This window comes from Acomys russatus, chromosome 1 (genome assembly GCF_903995435.1).
Source record: "Acomys russatus chromosome 1, mAcoRus1.1, whole genome shotgun sequence".
Taxonomy (NCBI): domain Eukaryota; kingdom Metazoa; phylum Chordata; class Mammalia; order Rodentia; family Muridae; genus Acomys; species Acomys russatus.
Window position 1 is genome coordinate 53,873,233 of NC_067137.1, and position 21,042 is coordinate 53,894,274.

Consider the following 21,042-nt stretch of genomic DNA (forward strand, 5'->3'; position numbering starts at 1 on the left):
AATCTTCCAACTATGCTTTGGACAGGTTTTATTTTTGACAGACTAATCAGGACCCTAATGTCCTTCCATGCTGCAGGAGTTTGTGTTTATAATTTTTATATTTCTCATTTTATGAGGAGTCCCATCAGTACCTGGGGTTGGTGCAACTTTGCTAATTTCATGACATTTTTCAGTCCCTCTTTGTTTGGGGAACACTTCCTTCTCATCTATGTCTGTGGTCTGTGATTTGCGAAGCCTTCCTACCCCCTGATCAAGTGCTCATCTTATTTCTCCATAAGAACTTGAATTGATACAATATATTTAATTTTAGGCAATTTTAGTCTAAGAAAGCCTGTGCTGTTTTTGATGCATTAAGAGTAGATAGAGATCAGTATAGGATTATCATGAACCCCTGGAACCATGTTTTATGTAGGCATGTCGTGAACATGTGCTTACTTGTGTATGCATGCATGTGTGTGCAGTTGGACATGTGTGTACCTGGGTATGGCCCACAGTTGACGATTGATGTATTACTCAGTCTCTCTTCACCACATGTATTGAGGCAGGGTCTTTTGATGAGCCCAGAGCTTATTGTTCCTTCTAGTCTGGGGAGACAGTTCCTTAGAGGCAAGGAGACAGCTCTCCTTCCTGCCCATTGAGATCACAGGAAGGCTGCGTGCCCACTGGGCTTCTACATGGGCTCTGAGGATGGGCACTCTGGTCTTGCTATTCGCATGCCAAGGCTTTATTTGCTGTCTCCCTAGCCCTAGGGACAAGATCTTGAAACCCAAACAAAACACAAACAAAAAAGAGAGGTTGTAGCACCCACTCTTGATCCCTAGTGAGCTCCTTGTACCCAAAATAAGACCTAAGTTGCTTGCTGTGATCTGAATAAAATAGAGTGTCAGAGTGTGAGCTGACATGTGTCAGGTAAGATAGACAAGGAGAAAAGGCTCATGTAAGAGACCTTCATTCATAACCTGTGTGTCTCCTGCTTCTGTTGGTATTTTCCCATTGCTCTCACACTGCCTAATCTTGTTTATTTTGTGTTTAACCTTCTAAGTTCTGACTATTACCTTATTTTTCTTGTCTTAATCTTATTTCTTTCATTTTAAAAATTATATTTCTTTACTCATTTATTTGTGTGTGGAGGGTCATGTACCACAGCATACGAGTTGAGGTCAGAGTACAATTTGTAGGGTGTATGTTCTCTTCTGCCCTTGTATGGGCTCCTGGGGATTGAACTCAGGTCATCTGCTTTGGCAGCCAGCCCTTTTCTGAATAGTCATCTTGCTAGCCCAGTTTCTTAGGTTTTGGTTTTGGTTTTTGTTTTTTTCCAGACAGGGTCTCTCTGTGTACCCTTGGCTGTTCTGGACCTGCTTTGTAGACAAGGCTGGCCTCGAACTCACAGAGATCTCCCTGCCTCTCCCTCCCTAAGTGATAGGATTGCAGGCTTTTTTCTTTTTTCTTTTTTTTTTCTTCCTTTCTTTTATTTTTAAGTTTGTTGAGTTTCACCAACCCAGGACCATGCACGGTGTGGACCTAGGCCCTCTGCTCAGATGTAGTAGTTAGGCAGCAGTCTCCTGGTGGGTCCCACCATATGGGGAGTAGGGGCAACTCCTGACATGAACTCTGCCCATCGCTGACGTTAATCACTTCTGTCTGGTGGGGCAGCCTTGCCAGGCCACAGAGGAAAAGGATATAGGTAGTATTAGTATAGATGAGACTTGATAGACTGGGGTCGGATGTTAGGGGAGGGGGGCTCCCCTTTTTGAGGACTAGGAGAGGGAGGGAGAGGGTACGAGGGAGGGAAGGAGGGTGGGTTGGGAGGCAATGAGGGAGGGGGCTATAACTGGGATGTAAAGTGAACAAATTAAACAAAACAAAACAAAAAGATTGTTGAGTTTTATTTTTCTTTTTAAATTAAGATGAATGTTTTCCTCCATTATAAGCTTTCTTTGGAAAGCCCATTTTACATATGACCCAAATGATAAGTACTGCAATATTTTATGTTACTTTATGAGTATTCTAAGAGTCTAAAATAATATTCATTACTATTTAAAAGTATAGCTTTGTGAGTAAATATGTTTATGATGAAATCAGTCCAAGCTCCACCAGTTGCTATGTTTGGGCTGTGGGTAACACATGGCTGGCAAGACTGTTGGTTACAGTCCATGTGGCCTTCCTCTTCTCTTAGTGTCAGTGGCCATGTTTTCTGCACAGTGATGAAATTCAAATTCGGGAGTTATTGAAATTTAAAGTTTACCAAGCTTCTCTTTGCTAATGGTTATGATTTAATTGGATTTTTTTCATTCTCTAAAAAGCTACTCATAGCCCTACTAATTTTTAAGATAAATTATTAGTTTTTGGAATCTATAGCATTTTAACTGCTGAAATTGGAGATGGGGCTTTTGTTGTAAACATGTCACAGGATGAGGCTGTTTTTGGATGAGACTGATTTGAGCCAGTTCCTAGAAGGCCCAGTGATGTATTATGGATTTTATTTAATGTGGTTTCTGAAAGACCTGCCATCATCACTGTCTTCACTACCTCAAACACAGGCCTTCTTTGATAAATATGTTCTTTTTGTCCAAAATATTTGCCAAAGATAATTTATTTTTACTTTCTTCTAGCATTTTACTGAAAGGGTTAAGCATATAGAAGAGTTATAGAAATTTTATAACGAATACTCTGACTTCTGCATGTATGTGAGTGATATATGTTGATGTGTGTGTGTGTGTGTGTGTGTGTGTGTGTGTGTGTGTGTGTGTGTGTGTGTGTATGTGTATGTAGGCCAGAAGTTGACTTTGGTATCTTCCTTGATTGTGCTCTACCTTATTTTCTGAAACAAGGTTTTCACTGTCCCTGCAGTTGACTGTCTCAGCTAGGCTGAGTGGCCAGCAAGCTCCAGGGATCTATCTGCCGGTCCCTTCTGACCCAGTGCTGGGGTGAGACAGACTCTGTTTGGCAATAATGAGCATTTTTCAGTCATGCACCTAAAGTATGATTCACTTATTTTGTCAGCTTTCTGCATTATGCTTTCTTTTCTTTTCTTTTTCTTTCTTTCTTTCTTTCTTTCTTTCTTTTTTTTTTTTTTTTTTTTTTTTGGTGCAGTTCTAGCCTTTATTCTTCTTTTCTTGCCTCTTTTGATAATAGTGATCTGATTTATTCTTGTCTAGTCTGGCACAGATACGTATTTCATCTGTTTATTTAGTTATTTAGCTTTTGAGGCAGGATCTTCCTTTTTAAGTTCATACTGGCACAAGTATTTCATTTATTCATTTATTTATCTATTTATTTATCTATTTATTTATTTATCTATTTATACTAGCCATGGACTTACTGTGTAACTTAGTGTAGCCTTGAACTCATAGTGATTCTTGTGCTTCAGACCCCCACCCCCATACCCCCAAAGTGCTAGCTCTAGAGGTGTGCATCATCATTTTGGTATGTGTTGTTAAAAGTATCCTCAGAACACAACAGTTCTAAACACATGTTTGTCACTCCCTAGTTCTTATTAGCTGGCCAACGAGGATTGTCCTTAATCTGTCACTTTCGGGGTAGGGAAAGATTCAAAACCTATCCAGACTATCACTATATTTGTGATGGTTGCTTTACCTGTCAACTTGATACAGCCGAGGCACCTGAAAAGGAAGCCTTAACTGAAGCATTGGCCAGATCAGATGGGCTTGTGTGCAAGTCTGATTGATAACGATTGTTTGCAAGCAGTGTCGCTCTGTGGTTTCTGCATCAGGCTCCTGCTTGAGTTCCTGCCTGGTTTTGCCCGGTGACCGACTATGAATTGTAAGCTGAAATAACAAGCCCCTTCCTACCCGAAGTTGCTTTCGGTCAGAATATTTTATCACAGGAACAGAATAAAACTAGAACAGAGTTTATTTATTAGGTGTTATAGCAACTAGGTATACTTCATGTTTCATGGGTGTGTGTGTGTTTAGTTTAAAAATAATATGAATACTGCCCCAGCTTTTGTAATAGGATCTCTCTATGTAGTCTTGGCTGTCCTAGAACTTGCTATGTAGAGCAGGCTATTCTCAAACTATCCTCATGCCTCTATCTCCCAAGTGCGTGGATTAAAGCTGTGCACCATCACACCTGGCATGAATGCTTTTAATCTTCTTAAATCCTGAGGATTTTCATAAATAAGCACATTTGGGTCAATGAGATAATCCGCCATTTCTGTTTTGTCTTTTGTTGGGGGAGACTCTGAGGCTGAGACTCTGGGCCTCATGCTTGCTAGGCAAGAGTTCTCTTATGACATATGTTCCCTGTTTTAAATGATCTGTGATCTGAACACTGTTCTGCCCCCTCCTGAAGCTTCTTCTATATAATACGCCTAGAGCCACGCAGGCAGGGCGGGGCCTGCACTTTCGAGGGCAGAGTGGACAAGTTGAAGCTCGCTTTTAGCCCAAACGCAGGAAGCATTTATGCACCTCTACGTCTTAGTTGCCTTCAGGTCGTATTTTCTCTTTTTACCCATTATTTTAAAGTATAGCTTTGAAAATAGTTTGCTTTTAAATATTCCTGACTCAGAATTGAGTATGTCAGTGTCTTAGTATATAGATATATGTAAGTCTAGCAGCAAAGTCTTATGGTTTTCTGTGTTAAAGACGCAATGTTAAGTCAAGATAAAGGACCATTTAGTCAGCTTCCTGAGATTTACCTTCAGTTAGTCTTTTTTTTTTTGGCCAGAGTTCAGTGTGCTTTTAAAGTTTTTATTATTATTCTTTTTTAATTAATTAATTTTATTTGCATTCATGTTTTGACTGCATGTATGTCTGTGAGAGAGTGCCAGATCCTTTGGAACTGGAGTTTCAGACAGTTGTGAGCTGCCATGTGGGTTCTGAGAATTGAAATCATGACCTCTGGGAGTGCAGCCAGTGCTCTTAACCACTGAGCCATCTCTTCTGCCTGAGTTCAGTGTTTTTTTTTTTTTTTTTTTTTTTTTAGCTAACTTTATTATAGTCTGTTCTTTTTAACATTTGAAAAAATTTCAGACAAAAGAGGTGTGGCCTTTGATATTGAAATTTAAAATTTAAAGATGACCAAGTCTCTGTTTTATGGATTTATGTGTATTGATGAAGACATTTTGCATGTACTGCCATGTACTAAACGTGGGACCTTGTGTACGATAACATACTGTGTCACTGAGCTCTATCCCTGGGTAGCTGCGTTCTTACTGCATGTTACGGTTTGAATGTGGTTTCGGCACCCACACTCAGGCCGAAAGATGGTGCCTATTGTGAGGTAGTAAGTGGGTACACTATTGATGGTGGAATAAGTTTCAATAGTGTCATCTGTTACCTGTTACTCAGGATTGAATTCTGTGGCTTCATGAGCAGAGGAAGAGAGCTTTAAAGTCCAGGGTACTTCTCAGTTGATGAGGTCTGCCCCTGGCTTCTGAGGGTAGGGCCTTTCTCTGTGTATTTCCCTGACTGATCTGAGCCTCCTGCAGTTCGCATCATTTGGTGTGTCAGTGGCCAGCCCTCTTGCTCTCTACAGCTGCCTTTCTGGACCTTCCCTCAGCTGTGGCCAGGTTAAATTGAGGCCTGTTGGCCTAAAATGTTCCTTGACACGAGGTCCTCAGAGTAGCCCAGTTTTTAACAATGGAGTCTCTATTAGGACATGGCTGACCCATGCTCTCCCAGGCATCTAGAGTGACAGAATGTGATTTCTGTCTACCACTGTCCTGTCTGTTAGAAGAACCACTGCTTTCCCAGGATCCTTATGTAGGCACGAGGCTGGGAGGGCTGTACTGCAGTCCTGAGGGTAGGATGGCCTGCCTTGCACCTGGCTTCTTTTTTCGTTCACTTCCCTGCCTCCAGGAATGGAGCAGCTGAGGCTGTATTTGGCTTACTTTATGGTGTAGCCTGTCCTTTCCATGTATCTTTTACTTCTTTTGTGTATTTCTGAAGCTCTTTGGCTTTTTAGAATTTAGTCTATTTTATTTTTATTCTATGTCTTTCATTGGCTCATACAAAGGCAGCCTTTAGTAATCTTGCTTATGCAAATATAGTAACAGCATATATGGTTGTGTGTGTGTGCATGTGTGTGTGTGTGCATGTGTGTGTTAAATGATTTTGAAGTTGTATGGCAGATATTCGTATGTCTGACATTGATAGTTTGATGGTATTTCTTCCCTCCTCTTAACTCGCACTATGGCTGATCAAATTGTAGGTTAGGTTGTGTATAAGGTCCTTACTGCCTTCCTCTTACCGTCAAACTTTCTACACAACTTTCATGGTGTTTATAATTGGGATGACTTGGAATATGTTTATCACCCCTTGTTGCTATGGATAAGTGACTGGTGACTTTGTGCTGGTTGAAATATAAGTAGAATCAAGAATTGTTTTCGCTGAATTCATGTATGATCAACCCATACCAAGTTGTTACAGAGGAGTAGTTGATAGTGTGGGTGCTTATGTGGCTGAGGTCAGCATCACCAAGACACCTTCGCTTTCAGCTGTTGTATTCCAGCTTGTAAATACAATTTCACCTGAATCTGAAAGCTTATTTAAAATTATTCTCAGTTTAAGTACTTCAGCAATGAACCAGGTGTGCTTACTTTTTAAGCAATAATTTTCTCAGGAGCAAAGCTATGAACCTCTGTCACTTGCATACATTACTACTTGAATGAGGTAGCTGAAAAACAATTTTCCTCTTTATGTGGATTATTTTAGTACTGTTTTGTTATTGTTTAAAGGATGCATTCTGCAAGGAAGCTGTTTGGTATTTCTCAGCATTTAAAATATGAACAGAAATCTAGATATGCCGCTGTGATGATTCTTTGGCAATACATATAGATAAGGTAATGAATGATACATTTAACCAAAATACCAGTGCTATAGATCTTAAAATTTCTGGTTTGGTGTGTATGGGAATGGGTGAGGTCCTGAGTGATTGTTGAAATCTTGAGGGTATTGTTGATATGAGCATGGCCAGGCCACAGACACCAGTGCCTGAGTTTCCTGGTTGCTGCTGTTGGTGTGTCTCCATCATGGTGTGTGTCTCCATCATGGACCCCAGCTTCCTGAATGCCTGTGTGCCATTTCTTCATTCTCTGTGCCAGTTAGATCAGCCCCTAAGCAGTGTGGTTTATAACAGGTACCACCAGCATGGGAACTTGACTATTTCCATGGGTCAGGGAAAGGGAGGCCCCCATGAGAAGTGCTTAAACAAAGTTAGGGAGCATATTCTGTGCATCAGTGTGAGCCATGGGACAGGCAGAATCCAGAGATAGTGTTGGCACTTGGGGACAGATCTTGAGGAGTCTCAGAGGTGGGGTGAGAATGCTGCAGCTTCTTTGGGTTTTAGATCCTGTTCTGCAGCCATGCCCTTGGTTTGCAGAGGAGAGGGCAGTGGTTTGGCTGCTTGGGAAGGAATGGGAGGATTGTGGGTGGGCTCACTGGTCAACTGACCCTAATGTCTTCCTATTTTTGATTTTGATTTCTGGGGTCTTACTTATAACTCCATAGATGCAAGGCTGTTTTCTTAAAAAAAAAAAAAAAAAAAAAAAAAAAAAAAAAAAAAAAGGGCAGGCTCTGTCAAATCAGATCCAGTAGGGGAGTACAGCCTCAAAAGCCTGCCTCTGGGTTATGAAAGGATTGGTAAGCAATTACACTATCTTTTGCAAGCTTGCCAACAAACTAACATTTCCTTAAGGGCATGGAGAGAATTGCCCTCCAAAGTGGGGTGAGAACCATTGTTGCTAATATTCACCAGAGCCTGAAGGATTGCACTTCAGGGCCCAGGTTTTACAAGTAGCCCTGAGAGAGGCACATGGCAGAGGGAGGACCTAACTAGTTCTCCTTGTTTTGAGTAACCCCCGGCCAGAGCCCCAGGGATTCATTTCTGTTGGATTCCAGAGACTGTGCAGAGCTTCCTCTGAACTAGTAGCTAAGCCACACTGGAACATTTAAGGAAAAGAGGGGAGAGCAGACGACAGGAGCACAGCCATGTCAGGACCCCACTGCCTCAGTCTCTTGGCATGACAAAGCCTTCCCTGGGTCAGTCATTCTCAGGGAAATGGCAAGGCCTTCCCCTGGTCCCTGAGCAGATACTGACAGTGAGCGAGTTATAGCTTCCTTCTCCCAGATGTTAACTGCTTGATACTGCTCCCCTCCACCATCACCCCGAGAGAACCACCCAACAAGAGCAGCTAAATCTGCCTCCTCTTGGCGTAGACAATAAATGAGCTTCTTTCACACTCACTTGTATAAAATTATTGCTCTCAACTTCTGAGCTGGTGCTGGTGTATCTCCATCAGAATGCACAACCCGTCTAGACCCAGCTCTCCTGTATATCTGTGTCTGTGTGTCTGTCCTTTGTTCATTCCCTTGTTGCCCGAGTCAGGTCCATCCCAAAGCCATGCAGGTAGCACCAGGTATGCCTTGCCATGGAAATGCAGTGTCCATTTCCTCATCTGTGGGTAGTTCTTCTGAATTTGATAGCTGCAATCCTTTAACAGTATTTTATTATTCTGAAACATGTGGTCCTCCACCAATCAGAGGAGACAGGACTGCACTGAACCTCCCCTTTGAGCCTCTGAACATCCACCTCTCACTTTGGTCACTAGTTGGCTTGTATTTATTCTCTTCTTCTTTGGCATGGAGCAGTGTTAGAATGCCATCAAGTTGGCATGCTTCCTGCATGCTTCTGATAGTCCCTTAACTGAAAAGTTCTTGCCCTGGCTTGATTGTGCAGAGGACAGAGGCAGTCCTGTCAGCAGCTCCATGAATCCTCTTGAACTGTGAGCCAAAGACAGGCAGCCCTTCTTTCTTTAAACTTCCTAGGGAGTGTTCTTTCACAACAGCCAGAGGCCAGCTAACACACACTGCAAATCATGTAAAAGAGCCTTTAGCAATATTAAAGATCTGAAAGCAGCTCCAGCTAGAAGTGTTTTCAGAGAGACCAAACTAATGAAATCTGAAGTTGAGGAAAATTGATCTCTTTCATCTGAACTTAGCAGTTCAATAAATATGCCAAGGCTGCTGCAGTGGCTCACACCTTTAATCCCAGCTCTTGAGAGGTAAGGCAGGTGAACCTCTGTGAGTTTAAGGCCAGTCTGGTCAACAGAGTAAGTTCCAGGCTAGTCAAGTGCTACATGATGAAGCCCTGTCTTAAACCAACCAACCAACCAACCAACCAACCAACCAACCAACCAACCCCTCCAGTTCCTGGGGATCTGATCTTTTCTTCTGACCTTCTCAGGTACCAGGCACACAAATGGTGCACATACATACATGCAGGCAAAACATCTATAATATAAGATTGAATATTTTTTTTAAAAAGAAGATTTATTTATTTATTATTACATATACAGTGTTCTGCCTGTATGTACACCCGCAGACCAGAAGAGGGAGTCAGATCACATTATGGATGGTTGGTTGTGAGCCACCATGTGTTTGCGGGGAATTGAACTCAGGACTTCTGGAAGAGCAGTCAGTGCTCTTAACCTCTGAGCCATCTCTCCAGCCCATAAAATTGAATGTTAAGACAAAACAAAATAAAATAAAAATGCCAAAATTATTCTATTGTTGTTACATCATGTGGATGATCATAGTGGGTCACTGGTGAAAGAGTCTGTTGAAAAGATTTGGTTTTTTTTTTCTTTTTTAGAGATTTACTTATTTATTATGTATACAATGTTTTGTCTGCATGTACACTTGCATGCCAGAAGATGGCACCAGATCTCATTATAGATGGTTGTGAGCTACCATATGGTTGCTGGGAATTGAACTCAGGACCTTTGGAAGAACAGGCAGTGCTCTGAACCTCTGAGCCATCTCTCCAGCCCTGAAAAGCCTATTACATATATTGGGGAGATCATAAAGGGACTTAATAAATGTGTTTGGGTTATAGGTGAAATATATCACAGAAGAGAAATTAATTAAGGGCTCACGTTAAAGTTGAGTCTGAATGAATGAAACATGTCAGTTCATTGATGCAGTACTTGAAACTGCTCATAGAAATATTCAGCATCCTGGGCCAGATGCCTTTCTTGGGTACCAGATGTAGGGACTTGTACATAATTTTACTTAAGATTACAGTTGGTGGAAGAGTGAATGAAACATGTTTTTACATTTATTTTCTAAAGTTAGTCTGGAGTTATATTTATTTCAATTTGGTATAAAAGATTACATGTTAAGGTGACTGTTAAGATTATGCAATATATATTGAAAGCTGCATAAAACTTACTGGTCTTCATTTTTACCATGCACACATATATACCTCTGTCACTGTCAGTGACAGTTATTACGCAGGAACCAGTCCACATACAGTGTCTTCCTGCTTGCGGTACAGGGGAGGTTTTTAAAGGGCATTAGTTATTAAGATATTTATATATTCATTTAGGTGGAAATGAAGGAAAAGATTCCTGAGTAGATGATAGAAAACAATTTATTGATTAATACCTAATAGTTTATTTTTGTATTGGAACAGGGCTTTTACTAAGTTACCCTGTCTAGACTGGGACTCACTCTGTAGACCAGGCTGGACTTGAACTCACAGATATCCTCTGGCCTCTGACTCCCTGACTGCTGTGATTAAGGGTGTGTATTACCATGCCCACCTAGTAGGCTTTTTTTTTTTTAAATGAAATATATCAGACTCTGGATAGGTGTTGTTTGGTGGTTTAAGTTACTGCTTTCTTTGGTGTGTGTGTGTGTGTGTGTGTGTGCGTGTGTGTGTGTGTGTGTGTGTGTGTGTGTGTATCTATAGATGTGCATATGTGTGAGGAGTACTGGGTTGGAAACAGCATTTCTTCATGTTCCATGTGGTCAGTGTATGAAAGCCAGTGCCCTAGGTCGATAACTCTAGAGGATGTTTCGTTCCATTGCAGTCTGACAAACAATGGGCTCAACCCACATGTCTCTAGCAATCTCATAAAGGAACAACCCCTTCAAGATAAATGAAGTAGTCTCCTAGACTTAGGAGGAAGATCCATGAGTATATCAGTTTTTGTCACAGAGGCAGCAACATTCTTTTGTCACAAGCTCCTCTTTCTTGCCTCATGTGTCATGGTTAAATTATACAGTTGCAGGATTGGAGAGCTTGCTCCATGGTTAGGAGCACATATTGCTCCTCCTGAGGACCCGAGTTCAGTTCCTAGCACTCATATCAGGTGGCTTATAACCATTTGCAACTGCAGCTTCTGTGGTTTCAATGCATCTGGCCTCACTAGTACTTCCATGCATACATGCACCCTCCTCTCTCACACATGCAATTAATTAAAAAATTAAACTAAATCTTAACATTTTCCTTTAAAATAATATACTTCACCAAAGAAAACTTTTGAGAAGTAAATGTCTGGGAAGAATTTTGATATCACTTTTCTGGTTTTGTAAATTTTTTTTATTAGTATATACTAGTTACTAAGTAATATTGGGCTTCATTTGTGACATTTTCATGCATGTGTGTAATGCACTCACCCATTACGTTTTCTTGTCTCCAGTTACTTTATTTTAAAACTTATTTCTCCTTTTCCTTCCTTTCTTTATTTTTTTGTTATCATGGATTTCTCAGATCTCCGCCCCCCCCCCCCCATCTTAGTGTTATGACCAACATCTGACATCTGACATTAAACAGCTCAAGGACCAAAATATTTGTTCTGCTTACAGTTTCAGTGTGTTGTGGGCTTTCTGGGGAAGCTCTTGTCAGGGATCAGAGGAAGCAGAAGGAAGAGAAGGGACAAGGATGAGCTATATCCTTCAGCAACATGCCCCCAGTGGCGTCTTTCTTCTACAACCTCCCCAGAAAAGCAAAAACATGATGCTGTGAGGGTTGAATTCATCCATCCATCCATCCATCCATCCATCCATGCATCCATCCATGCATCCATGCATCCATCCATGCATCCATGCATCCATCCATCCATCCATCCATCCATCCATCCATCCATGCATCCATGCATCCACTCTATCTATCTATCTATCTATCTATCTATCTATCTATCTATCTATCTATCTATCATCTATCTGTCTACCTGAACAGTTCTTGTCTTCATGAGTAGTTTTGCTTGTTGCCATTTCTATGATATGAATATTGTCACGGTATTGCTGTGTGTGGTTTTTAGAAACTAAAAAAAAAAAAAAAAAAAAAGGAAAAGCCAAAATTAAGTCTTGGCCTATTCCTTTTTGGCACATACTTTGTCTAATTGCATTTCCACTTCTTTTGGATCTACTCTCAAGAGGACAAGAAATCTTAGGTTTCCTGGGAAGTGAGCTGATTTGTAGGTTTTTGGCTGAAGGAGTTTCATGATTCAAAAAACAAAACAAAAGCAAAACAAACAAACAAACAAAAAAACAAGTCAGGAGTTCTCTGTGACTGTCCCACCTTCTTCCTTTTCTGGTTGTGACTTGTACCTGAATCTTGAGTAAATGCAACAGTGAACAAATGTCATTTATCTTATTTATCCAGTGCCATTCTTTATTTACACAACTGCTTGCAGTTGGTCTAAAAGGATGATATCTCTTGATTCTTTATTATTTTTCATGTGTATGAGGCCCTGAGGTCAATCTCCAGATTCCTAGAAAATGTGACTGTTAAGCACATGGTTTTAGGCAAATGGAAGGGTGCATGCATGTTGAATTCTTATGTAGTGATTTCCACCCCAGCTGTCACAGGCTTCCTTGTTGTATTAGGACTCACTTTTCCAGCAGCAGTTTTAAAAGAATAGGAAGTGGTATATTTCATGGGTGAAAGTGGTGCAAGACAATTAAGCCGTCTTCATGGTGTTGTAGACATAGGGCCTTTTAATTCTGTTACTTGGCAATCTAAATAGTTTTTTATTTTATAGCTTAAGATGGCTACTTTTATTTGTAATACTAACTAACTTTTGCAGAGCCAAGTCTTGGCTCTTTAGTTTTTTCAGAACTGAGCCAGTAACTACACAGATTAAATGAAGAGATGGAATTTATTTATTTATCTTAATTCAATGCCCAGTGAAGGGCAGGAAAGACAGTGGATGCCAGAGTCAGCTTGAACTTGAATGGGCTTGTCTTTTTTTTTTTTTTTTTTAATTTGATCAATTTATTCAGATTACAGTTCAATTGCCATTCCATCACTTGTATCCTCCATTCCTCCTTCTCCCTCCCTCCCTCCCTCCCTTCTGCTTTCACCCTATTCCCCTTCCCTAGGTCTGTGACTGAGGGGGACCTCCTCCCCCACTATATGGTCACAGGCTATCAAGTCTCATCTTGATATTCTGCTTATTCTTTCTTTGAGTGCCACCAGGCCTCCCCATCAAGAGGAGGTGGTCAAATATGGAGCACCAGAGTTCATGTCAGAGTCAGTTCCCACTCTCCATATAACTGTGGAGAATGATCAGAGTAGGGGTTTGATGTTTATTCCTTGTATTGTCCTAGGTTAGTGCAATAGTTTGAGCAGATGCCCCCCCCCCAGGCCCTGATGTACCCATCATGATATCCTTCTTGTAGGTTTCTAGGGCCCTCTTGGGGCCTCTTCTATTTCCTTGTCTTAGCTGAGCCTAACATCTTACTTCCCATAGAAAATCACCACTGTGAAGAGATGTGAACAAGGTATCCTTGGTTCACGGACTATTGTGCAGCTGTGTTTGGAGAAGGGTTCAGGAAAGACAGAATATCAGGGCATGAAGTAGAGAGACATTGCCTGGGAGGGCAGGGTATACTACCAGTACAGTGTGGTGTGGGGAAGAAAGAGAGCTGTGAATGCTGCTGCTAAGGGTACACTCTGCGGATTGGCAATACCCGCTGGTGGCATTAAACACGCGTCTCACTAAACTTCTATTAGGGAAATAAGATTGTGCTTCTGTACTGTTAGAGCAACAGAAAAGGATTTACTTTTGCTGGGCGTGGTGACACACGCCTTTAATCCCAGCACTCGGGAGGCAGAGGCAGGCGGATTGCTGTGAGTTTGAGGCCAGCCTGGTCTACAAATCGAGTCCAGGACAGCCGAGGCTAACACAGAGAAACACTGGCTTGAAAAACCAAACCAAACGAAACCAACCAACCAACTAACCAACAACCAAACAAACAAAAAAGAAATGATTTACTTTTTGAATGGTTTGTTTTTTCCTAACATTTCCACTTACATTTCTAAGTAGACAAGCTGGAAAGACATAATCCGAGTTCATGCATTTCCCTTTGGGACTCAAGGAAGACTTACGTGATATATTCTAAGCATGGGTCTGCAACATGCTAAGAGACAGGTCACTCTTCTCCAGCTGAGTTTTCTTTTGTGATGTTGAGGATCAAACTGAGGGCCCTGTGGATGACATACTCTGGCCTGAGCTGCAGTGCGCCCAATCTTAGCTTCCCCCATGTTGTTTTGATGGCTTTGCTTATCTGTTTTCTTGGCTAATCTTGAACCTGTTGTCTTTATGTACCTAGGCATGGCACAGTCACAAGGCTGGGTGAGAAGATGCTTCAAGGCCTTCTGTAAAGGCTTCTTCGTGGCAGTGCCTGTGGCGGTCACGTTCCTGGATCGGGTAGCCTGCGTGGCTCGAGTAGAAGGAGCCTCTATGCAGGTGAATTCAGCTTCGTTCTGTGAAGTGTTCCCTTATTGCTTCGCAAGCACCAGCAGCAGGAGATCTTGTTAGTGTTTCTGTGCTGGGGCCTCGAAGGTTTTAAAAAGGCATTGAAATTAAAACTGTACCTTACCAAGTTTCTTTAAAAGGCCTTCTAATATACTGCTATTATAATCAGAGTTGAGGTGATTAGAATTAACTACCAAGTAGGTCTCTGGGTCTGTGTGCTTTTATTTTTCTGTGAATTATAAATGGAGACTTAAAGAAAATTTACTAAATTGCATTATTTTTTGTGACTATGGCTATGTTTAGCCATCTCTGTAAGACAAAATTATCTGGGCATTGGTGGTGCATGCCTTTAATCCCAGCACTGGGGAGGGAGAGGCAGGGGGATCTCTGTGAGTTTGAGGTCATCCTGGTCTACAGAGAGAGAGAGTTCCAGGATAGCTAAGGCCACGTAGAAAATTTGGATAAAAATGGGAAAAGACTAAATTATAGTATAGTTGCAAGATTTGTTTAGGTCAGATTCAGTTACTCAGTAATAGTTCCAGTTTGTTAGGAAAGTCTCTTAAACTGATTCCAGGCATTCTAGTGTGCTCTTTGAATGAGTGATTAGATAGTTTTAGTTAACTGTGTGTGCTAGTGTGTGTGTGTGTGTGTGTGTGTGTGTGTGTGTGTTTATATTCAGGCATGTGCATGCTATAGTTCATATGTAGAGGCAAGAAGATACTTTTAGTGAGCATGGGTTCATTTGTACCAGGATTGAATTCTTGGAGCCAAGCTAGCTCAGCAAGCACTTTTATCTGCTGAGTCATCTTGTCAGCCCACATCGATTAAAAATATTAAATGCAGTTTACAGTGGAGGAGCTTTGATGTGGAGATTTCCAAAAATTGTATAAAAATAATTTTGTGGAATACCTTAGAGACGGTCTTATGAACGAATTGTTGCTTAGATGCTAACTGCATGAGTAGGTTTATGCAGCTAAGCAGCGCTTGTATCAGGGTTTGCCTGGTTGTAATCAGCATGTATTAAGTCCGTGCATTGTGCTGAGTAGCTCTGTAAGACAAAAACACAAAGTGAACATATAGACTTCCAAGAGATTATAATTATTCAGAGAAATCCAATTAGTTTTTTCCTTTTGTTTTACTTAGAGCTAGATAAAGCATCAGTTTTAAGGAGTAAGTGTGGATGCATGCCATCATAATTATGGTGTTGAAAATCAGACCCCTTCCTCAGTGTAGGAGTCAGTGAGGTAAGGAAGTCAGTAGACCATTAGGCATGGCCTCTGGGGGAAGCTGATGGCAAAGTTAGGTCGTGTTTGCACTTACCTCTGCTTCCATCATTTGAGGGTCACTAGGCCCTCCTCTTGGTCAGACAGTCTTGACCTCAAACTGCTCTTTTCAGGTCCCTTCCATAGCAGGTCACCAGCCCAGAGTAAACTGGGTGACTCATTTGAATGCAAAACATATTTTAATGCAGGGAAACAGGAACATAGGAAGGATATGGGTTATAGATCTATGCCTTTGTAAATACAACGTAATACACTTAAGAAGGCTTGGTCTTTATTTTTCTTATCTCTTCAGTTTTAAATTCCTAGCAGCTTTGTCTTAGAGTTAATCCTCAAGGGGCTAGGTAGATTTGCTCTGTAGAGCTTTTGAGTCCGATTTATCATTTCATATTAAAGCTGGTTTCTCCACAGCCAACCAAGACCCTTTCTGGAGCCCTATGATCTTTTAGAAACAACCAGGTTAATAATGATTTTCTCCAATGTCTGTAGTGCTCTTTTGCTAAACACCTACCACTATCTACAGTAGGCTTTTTTCTTCTTTTTGTAGAATATAAGACTTACTTACTTTGGATCTAATGATATTTCAGGGGATTATGTGGCAACCACAGTGTCCTAATCTTTATACTTTTAGCTCAACATGTTCCCACTGAGAATGTGTAGTATGGCCTGTGGGGAGAGCAAAGGCTTCATTAAATAAATATATGAAGCATGATTCTTGCTCCCAAGACACTGATTGTTTTACGGAAGAACAAAGTTTATCCTAGTGAGGAAGGCAAGGAAGGAAGTGCTAAGTCATGTCACTCCCCGATCCTGTTCAGTCAGTTGTCAGTAGGCTCTCATAGAAACACTTGAACTTGCAGATTCAAGGTAGCTCTTGCGCTCTTCCCACACCTACTCCTAACAAGTCAAATTTACCACCTTGGAGTTTGTCCGGCACACTATGTCGAATCCTGTTCGTTACAGGTTACAGGAAAACAGCTTGAATTTACCTAGGCCTGCAGATTCATTGGAGAGTTTAGTATGCAGCCATGAGAGGAGCAGCATCTTGCCAGCTGTCACAGGGAACTAGGACTAGTGGCTGTGTGCTCAGCCTTCTTTCCAATGCCGTGTTCTGCTCCGTCTTTGCTTAGTTCTCTCACATTGGCTTTTTCAGCTGTCCGTAGGAGCGCATGAAGGGTGCTGGCCACTCTCTTGCTTTCTGTCACCTCCTGGGAAACATCACTCTTCCTTGTAATCTCAGCTAGAAAGAGCCGGAAGGGTGGGTGGAGACTGATTGACTCAGGTTCTGTGGAATGCTCTTAAATATGCGCAGCTCAGTCTTGGTCATGGGGTGAGTATTGGGCCTGATTTAGCTTTAGATTTTTACACATTCTTCATCTGTGGCTAGACTGAGTGATCTGTAAGAGAATAAGGACATCAAAAAATTATTTTGACGTAATCTCTGTAGCTCTGGCTGGCCTGGACCTCACTATATAGATCAGGCCTGCCTTTATTTCCCAGGTGCTGGTAGCACCATGACTGGCCAGAGCATCTAGTTAGGTCACATTATTCTGGGAAGCTTGAGAGTGAAGTACAGGTGGCATTTCCTAGTGGGATGGAAGGTGTTTTCAGGTACAGGAAGAATGGATATTCTGGAAAAACAGAAGAAACACATCTGGTCCTATATGTTCTGATTTTCATAGTAACTCTAGTGAACAGGTGATTTAATTACCAATTATAGTAGATAACACTAAATCATACCTAAAATTGTTTAAGAGTAGACCTTCATGTTGACTAAATTTGATGACTAAACAGTAAATCTCTGCTACATTGAGGACATTATTGTTAGATACAGCTGTGATGAACTGAACAGGTCTACACCCTGGGGTTCAGCAGGTATTTCAGGACTGGAATAGACTCACGTGTCTCCAGTTGTGGGGAATCCACCAATGTCTCAGCACGTCCGACAGGAAACACTCTTGAGTTTTTTGGTTGAGGCCTGAAACTATTATCTGGTATAAGGCTTCGGTTGGCTCCATGAAGAAGGGCCCTCTGGATTGGTGAGGTGTTCTTGTACTAAGGCTTAAAAATGTGAAAGGAGGATAGAGAAATGAGTCAGGAAAGAAAAACACAGCAAAGAAAAAGGAAAGCAAATGACAAGGGTGTGGAGTCAGTTGGGTGATGAAGAACAATGGAGGAAATTAGAGATGTAGGGCCATGAGTGTGGGTCCGGGCAGAGGATCTGTGAGAGACTGGAGTCTCAGCGTGGCCTCCCTTGCATTTATTCCCTTGAGCCTTGATCCATGAGACATCCCTGCTGAGTGTTTGAATGCATCAGTTCCCAGAAGGCTCAACTAACCACAGAGTCTGCATTGCAGTGCTCACTGACAAAATTGGTGTCATTTGGAATTAATATGATGTCAATCATTGGCTTTAGAAGTGATATAAGGTATCGTAGTAGTTTGAGTGACATTGGTGCCCATAGGCCATAGGGAAGTGGCACTATTAGGAGGAGTGGCTTTGTTGGGGTAGGTGTGGCCTTGTTGGAGGAAGTGTGTCACTGAGGGTGGGCTTTGAGGTCTCAGATGCTCATGCCAGGTTCAGTGTCTCACTCTTTTCCTGCTGCTTGGGATCTGGATGTAGAACTCTCAGCTCCTTTTCCAGCAGCATGTCGGCCTGTGTGGCACCTTGCTTCCCACCATGATGATAAACCTCTCTACACTGTAAGCCAGTCCCATTTAAATGTTTTTCTTTATAAGCTTTGCCATGGTCATAGTGTCTTGTCATAGCAATAGAAACTCTAAGACAGGTGCTTAGTTGTTTTGTTTTGAAAAGGGCTTATTAATTGATCTTCAAATTTCATTATTTTAATTTCTGCTCTGAAATACGTTAAGTATGATTTAGTGATATCTAATGATATTGTATACAAAGTGGGTGAATTATAATATTTAATCATTTCTGTATTTTCAAATATTAATTTTGAAATGATTAATTTTGTTTCAGGAAGTATTTTGGGTATAGACAATATTGAAAAGCACTGGTAATGGTGTTGGAATACAGTCATTTGTCAAATAGCTTTTAAGTGCCGAGCACTGTGATAGATACTATGTGTGATAACAAATCAGACACAGACTCTGCATTTGGATGCTTTTACTTTAATAGAGGAAGTTCAAAACTTCTAATACAGCATGATGGAAACATCTCCTGAAGAAGATGTCCATCTGCCAGATAGTTTGTTGTTATTTAGTATATCCAGAAATTAAAAGTTGCTGGATTTAGCACATCAATTTAGAAATTTTAATTTGGATAAGAGGGGTATCTGAAAATCATACTTTAAGCCCTTTTACTTATTTTTATTTATTTAAAATTACATTTATTTTATTTCATTTTGTGTGTGTGTGCACACACACGTGCGTATGCATGTACATGTATGTGTAAGAGCACACATGTGTTATACTGAACTTGTAGAAGCCCAAGGACAACTTAGAGTCGGTTGTCTCTTTTCACCATGTATGTCACTCAGGCTGTCAGGCTTGGAAGCAAGTACTTTTACCTATTTGAGCTATCTTGCTGGCCATGCTGGTTTGTTTTTCCTCATCGTGATACATGCTAGGGTCATCTGGGATGAGAGAACCTCCATTGGGAAAATGCCTCATCAGATTGGCCAGTAGGCAAGTCTGTGGGGGCACAGTCTTAGTTAATGACTGATGCGGAAGGTCCTTGCCTACTGTGGGGAGCACCATCCCTAGATATGGGGTTTTGAGTTGTATAAGAAAGCCGGTTAAACAAGCCAATAAGCAGCCATCCTTCTCAGTCTCTTGCTTTAGTTTTTGCTTCTGGTTTCTACTTGAGTTCCTGCCCTGATTTCCTTCAATGATGGACTGTGATGAGAAAGTATCAAGTAGTTTTTCTGGGATAGTGTTATGGCAATACCAAATATTCACTCTGAGAAGTAAATTTTGTTATAAGAACTCTTATTGGCAGCAGTGTAGTAGGGAAATTTGTTTTTAGGATTTCATCTTTGATAAATAATTACTCACTTTAAAAATATTCTTTAGTAGCCCTTTTCTTAGCATAGAATTTGTAGTATTAATTTATAGCTCTAACTATCTAACTAAGTAACTAAGCAACTATCTGAATAGAAAGGTAAGGCTTATCAAATAGGGAGAGAGTCTGGTTAGATGAAGTAAGACACATATGATCTAAAAATTTAATGAGACAATGATTAGTTCTATTGAAAACAGTGTTCAGTTTATGCCATATTGGATAAAAAAATACATCTCTGCATATACAGTCATTGGATGAGACATCCCCCTTGCAGTGCTCAGCACATAATGATTGTGGGCACAAATTACTGCTTAATGATTATTCATGCTGACCTGTTATTCCCTGTAGTGCACATGAATCACTTCTACTGCCTGTTGAAAGGTTACCTATGAAGTAGATGGACTTTTATTTATTTATTTTTTTACTTTTTGTATAGAAGCGCCATATTACACAACATTAATTTAATTCAGGAAATGAAGACTGATATTGTACACAGTTGAAACTAGAGAGGGAATTTATGTAGGCGGAATGCAATTATTCAAATTAGAACTTCAATGACTTACCAAGGCTTTTAGAGCAAAAGGGTGCCCTAGGAATTGTTAATGACCTCACACCAAAGTTTGAGGTTTTATTTGAGTGAGAATGCCTATAGCAGGGTCACTGGCTGTGATAGAAGGTATGTGCTTTCCATCTTTAAAGTTAAGATTTAAGGCTTTATAAATTAAGAGAGAGAAGTCATTTTGAGTATCGTCATCTTATTTTTGCTGCAATTGCTGCATAATTTTTATGTAGCAACCATCCCCTTTTTCCTGTTTTGCATTGCCAGAGGGGAAAACACTGAATTATCATTGCATTCTGCCATCTTTCCAGCTCAGACTTCAGAGAGATATTTATGCAAAATGCATTTCAAAATTAGGGAATATGAAGGAAAATAGAGTTTATTCAGCACATAGGTCTTTATTCATCAATAATACACACTCATTGGTTTGAAATTGTCTTCACTTTCAGCTACCTCTGTACCGGCCTGAAGAAACTGGCTTGTGATAAACCTCTTAGGCTCCTACCTAGCTCTGTAGTCATTATCTTTCTTCCTGCTGAGTTGAAAATTGAAAGTTCTGTCAAAAAAGTAAGCAAAGAGGTCCTTTCTTTCTCTCAAATCTCTACTTAAAAAAATTTTAAACATACAGAAGGCTTACTAAGACTCAGTCGTCATTGTGGTTATAT

General features: G+C 40.8%; 1 protein-coding gene across 7 annotated transcripts in view; it reads left to right on the plus strand.

Annotated features, from left to right (window-relative positions):
* Immp2l (inner mitochondrial membrane peptidase subunit 2) overlaps nt 1-21,042 on the plus strand; it is an 835,266-nt gene that overhangs the window by 33,877 nt on the left and 780,347 nt on the right. For all 7 annotated transcript variants that reach the window (XM_051145157.1, XM_051145172.1, XM_051145189.1 and 4 more), the window contains one exon: nt 14,367-14,503. In XM_051145157.1, coding sequence (XP_051001114.1) covers nt 14,369-14,503 — 135 coding nt within the window. In that variant the 5' untranslated portion in view covers nt 14,367-14,368. The remainder of the gene's footprint in view (nt 1-14,366; nt 14,504-21,042) is intronic.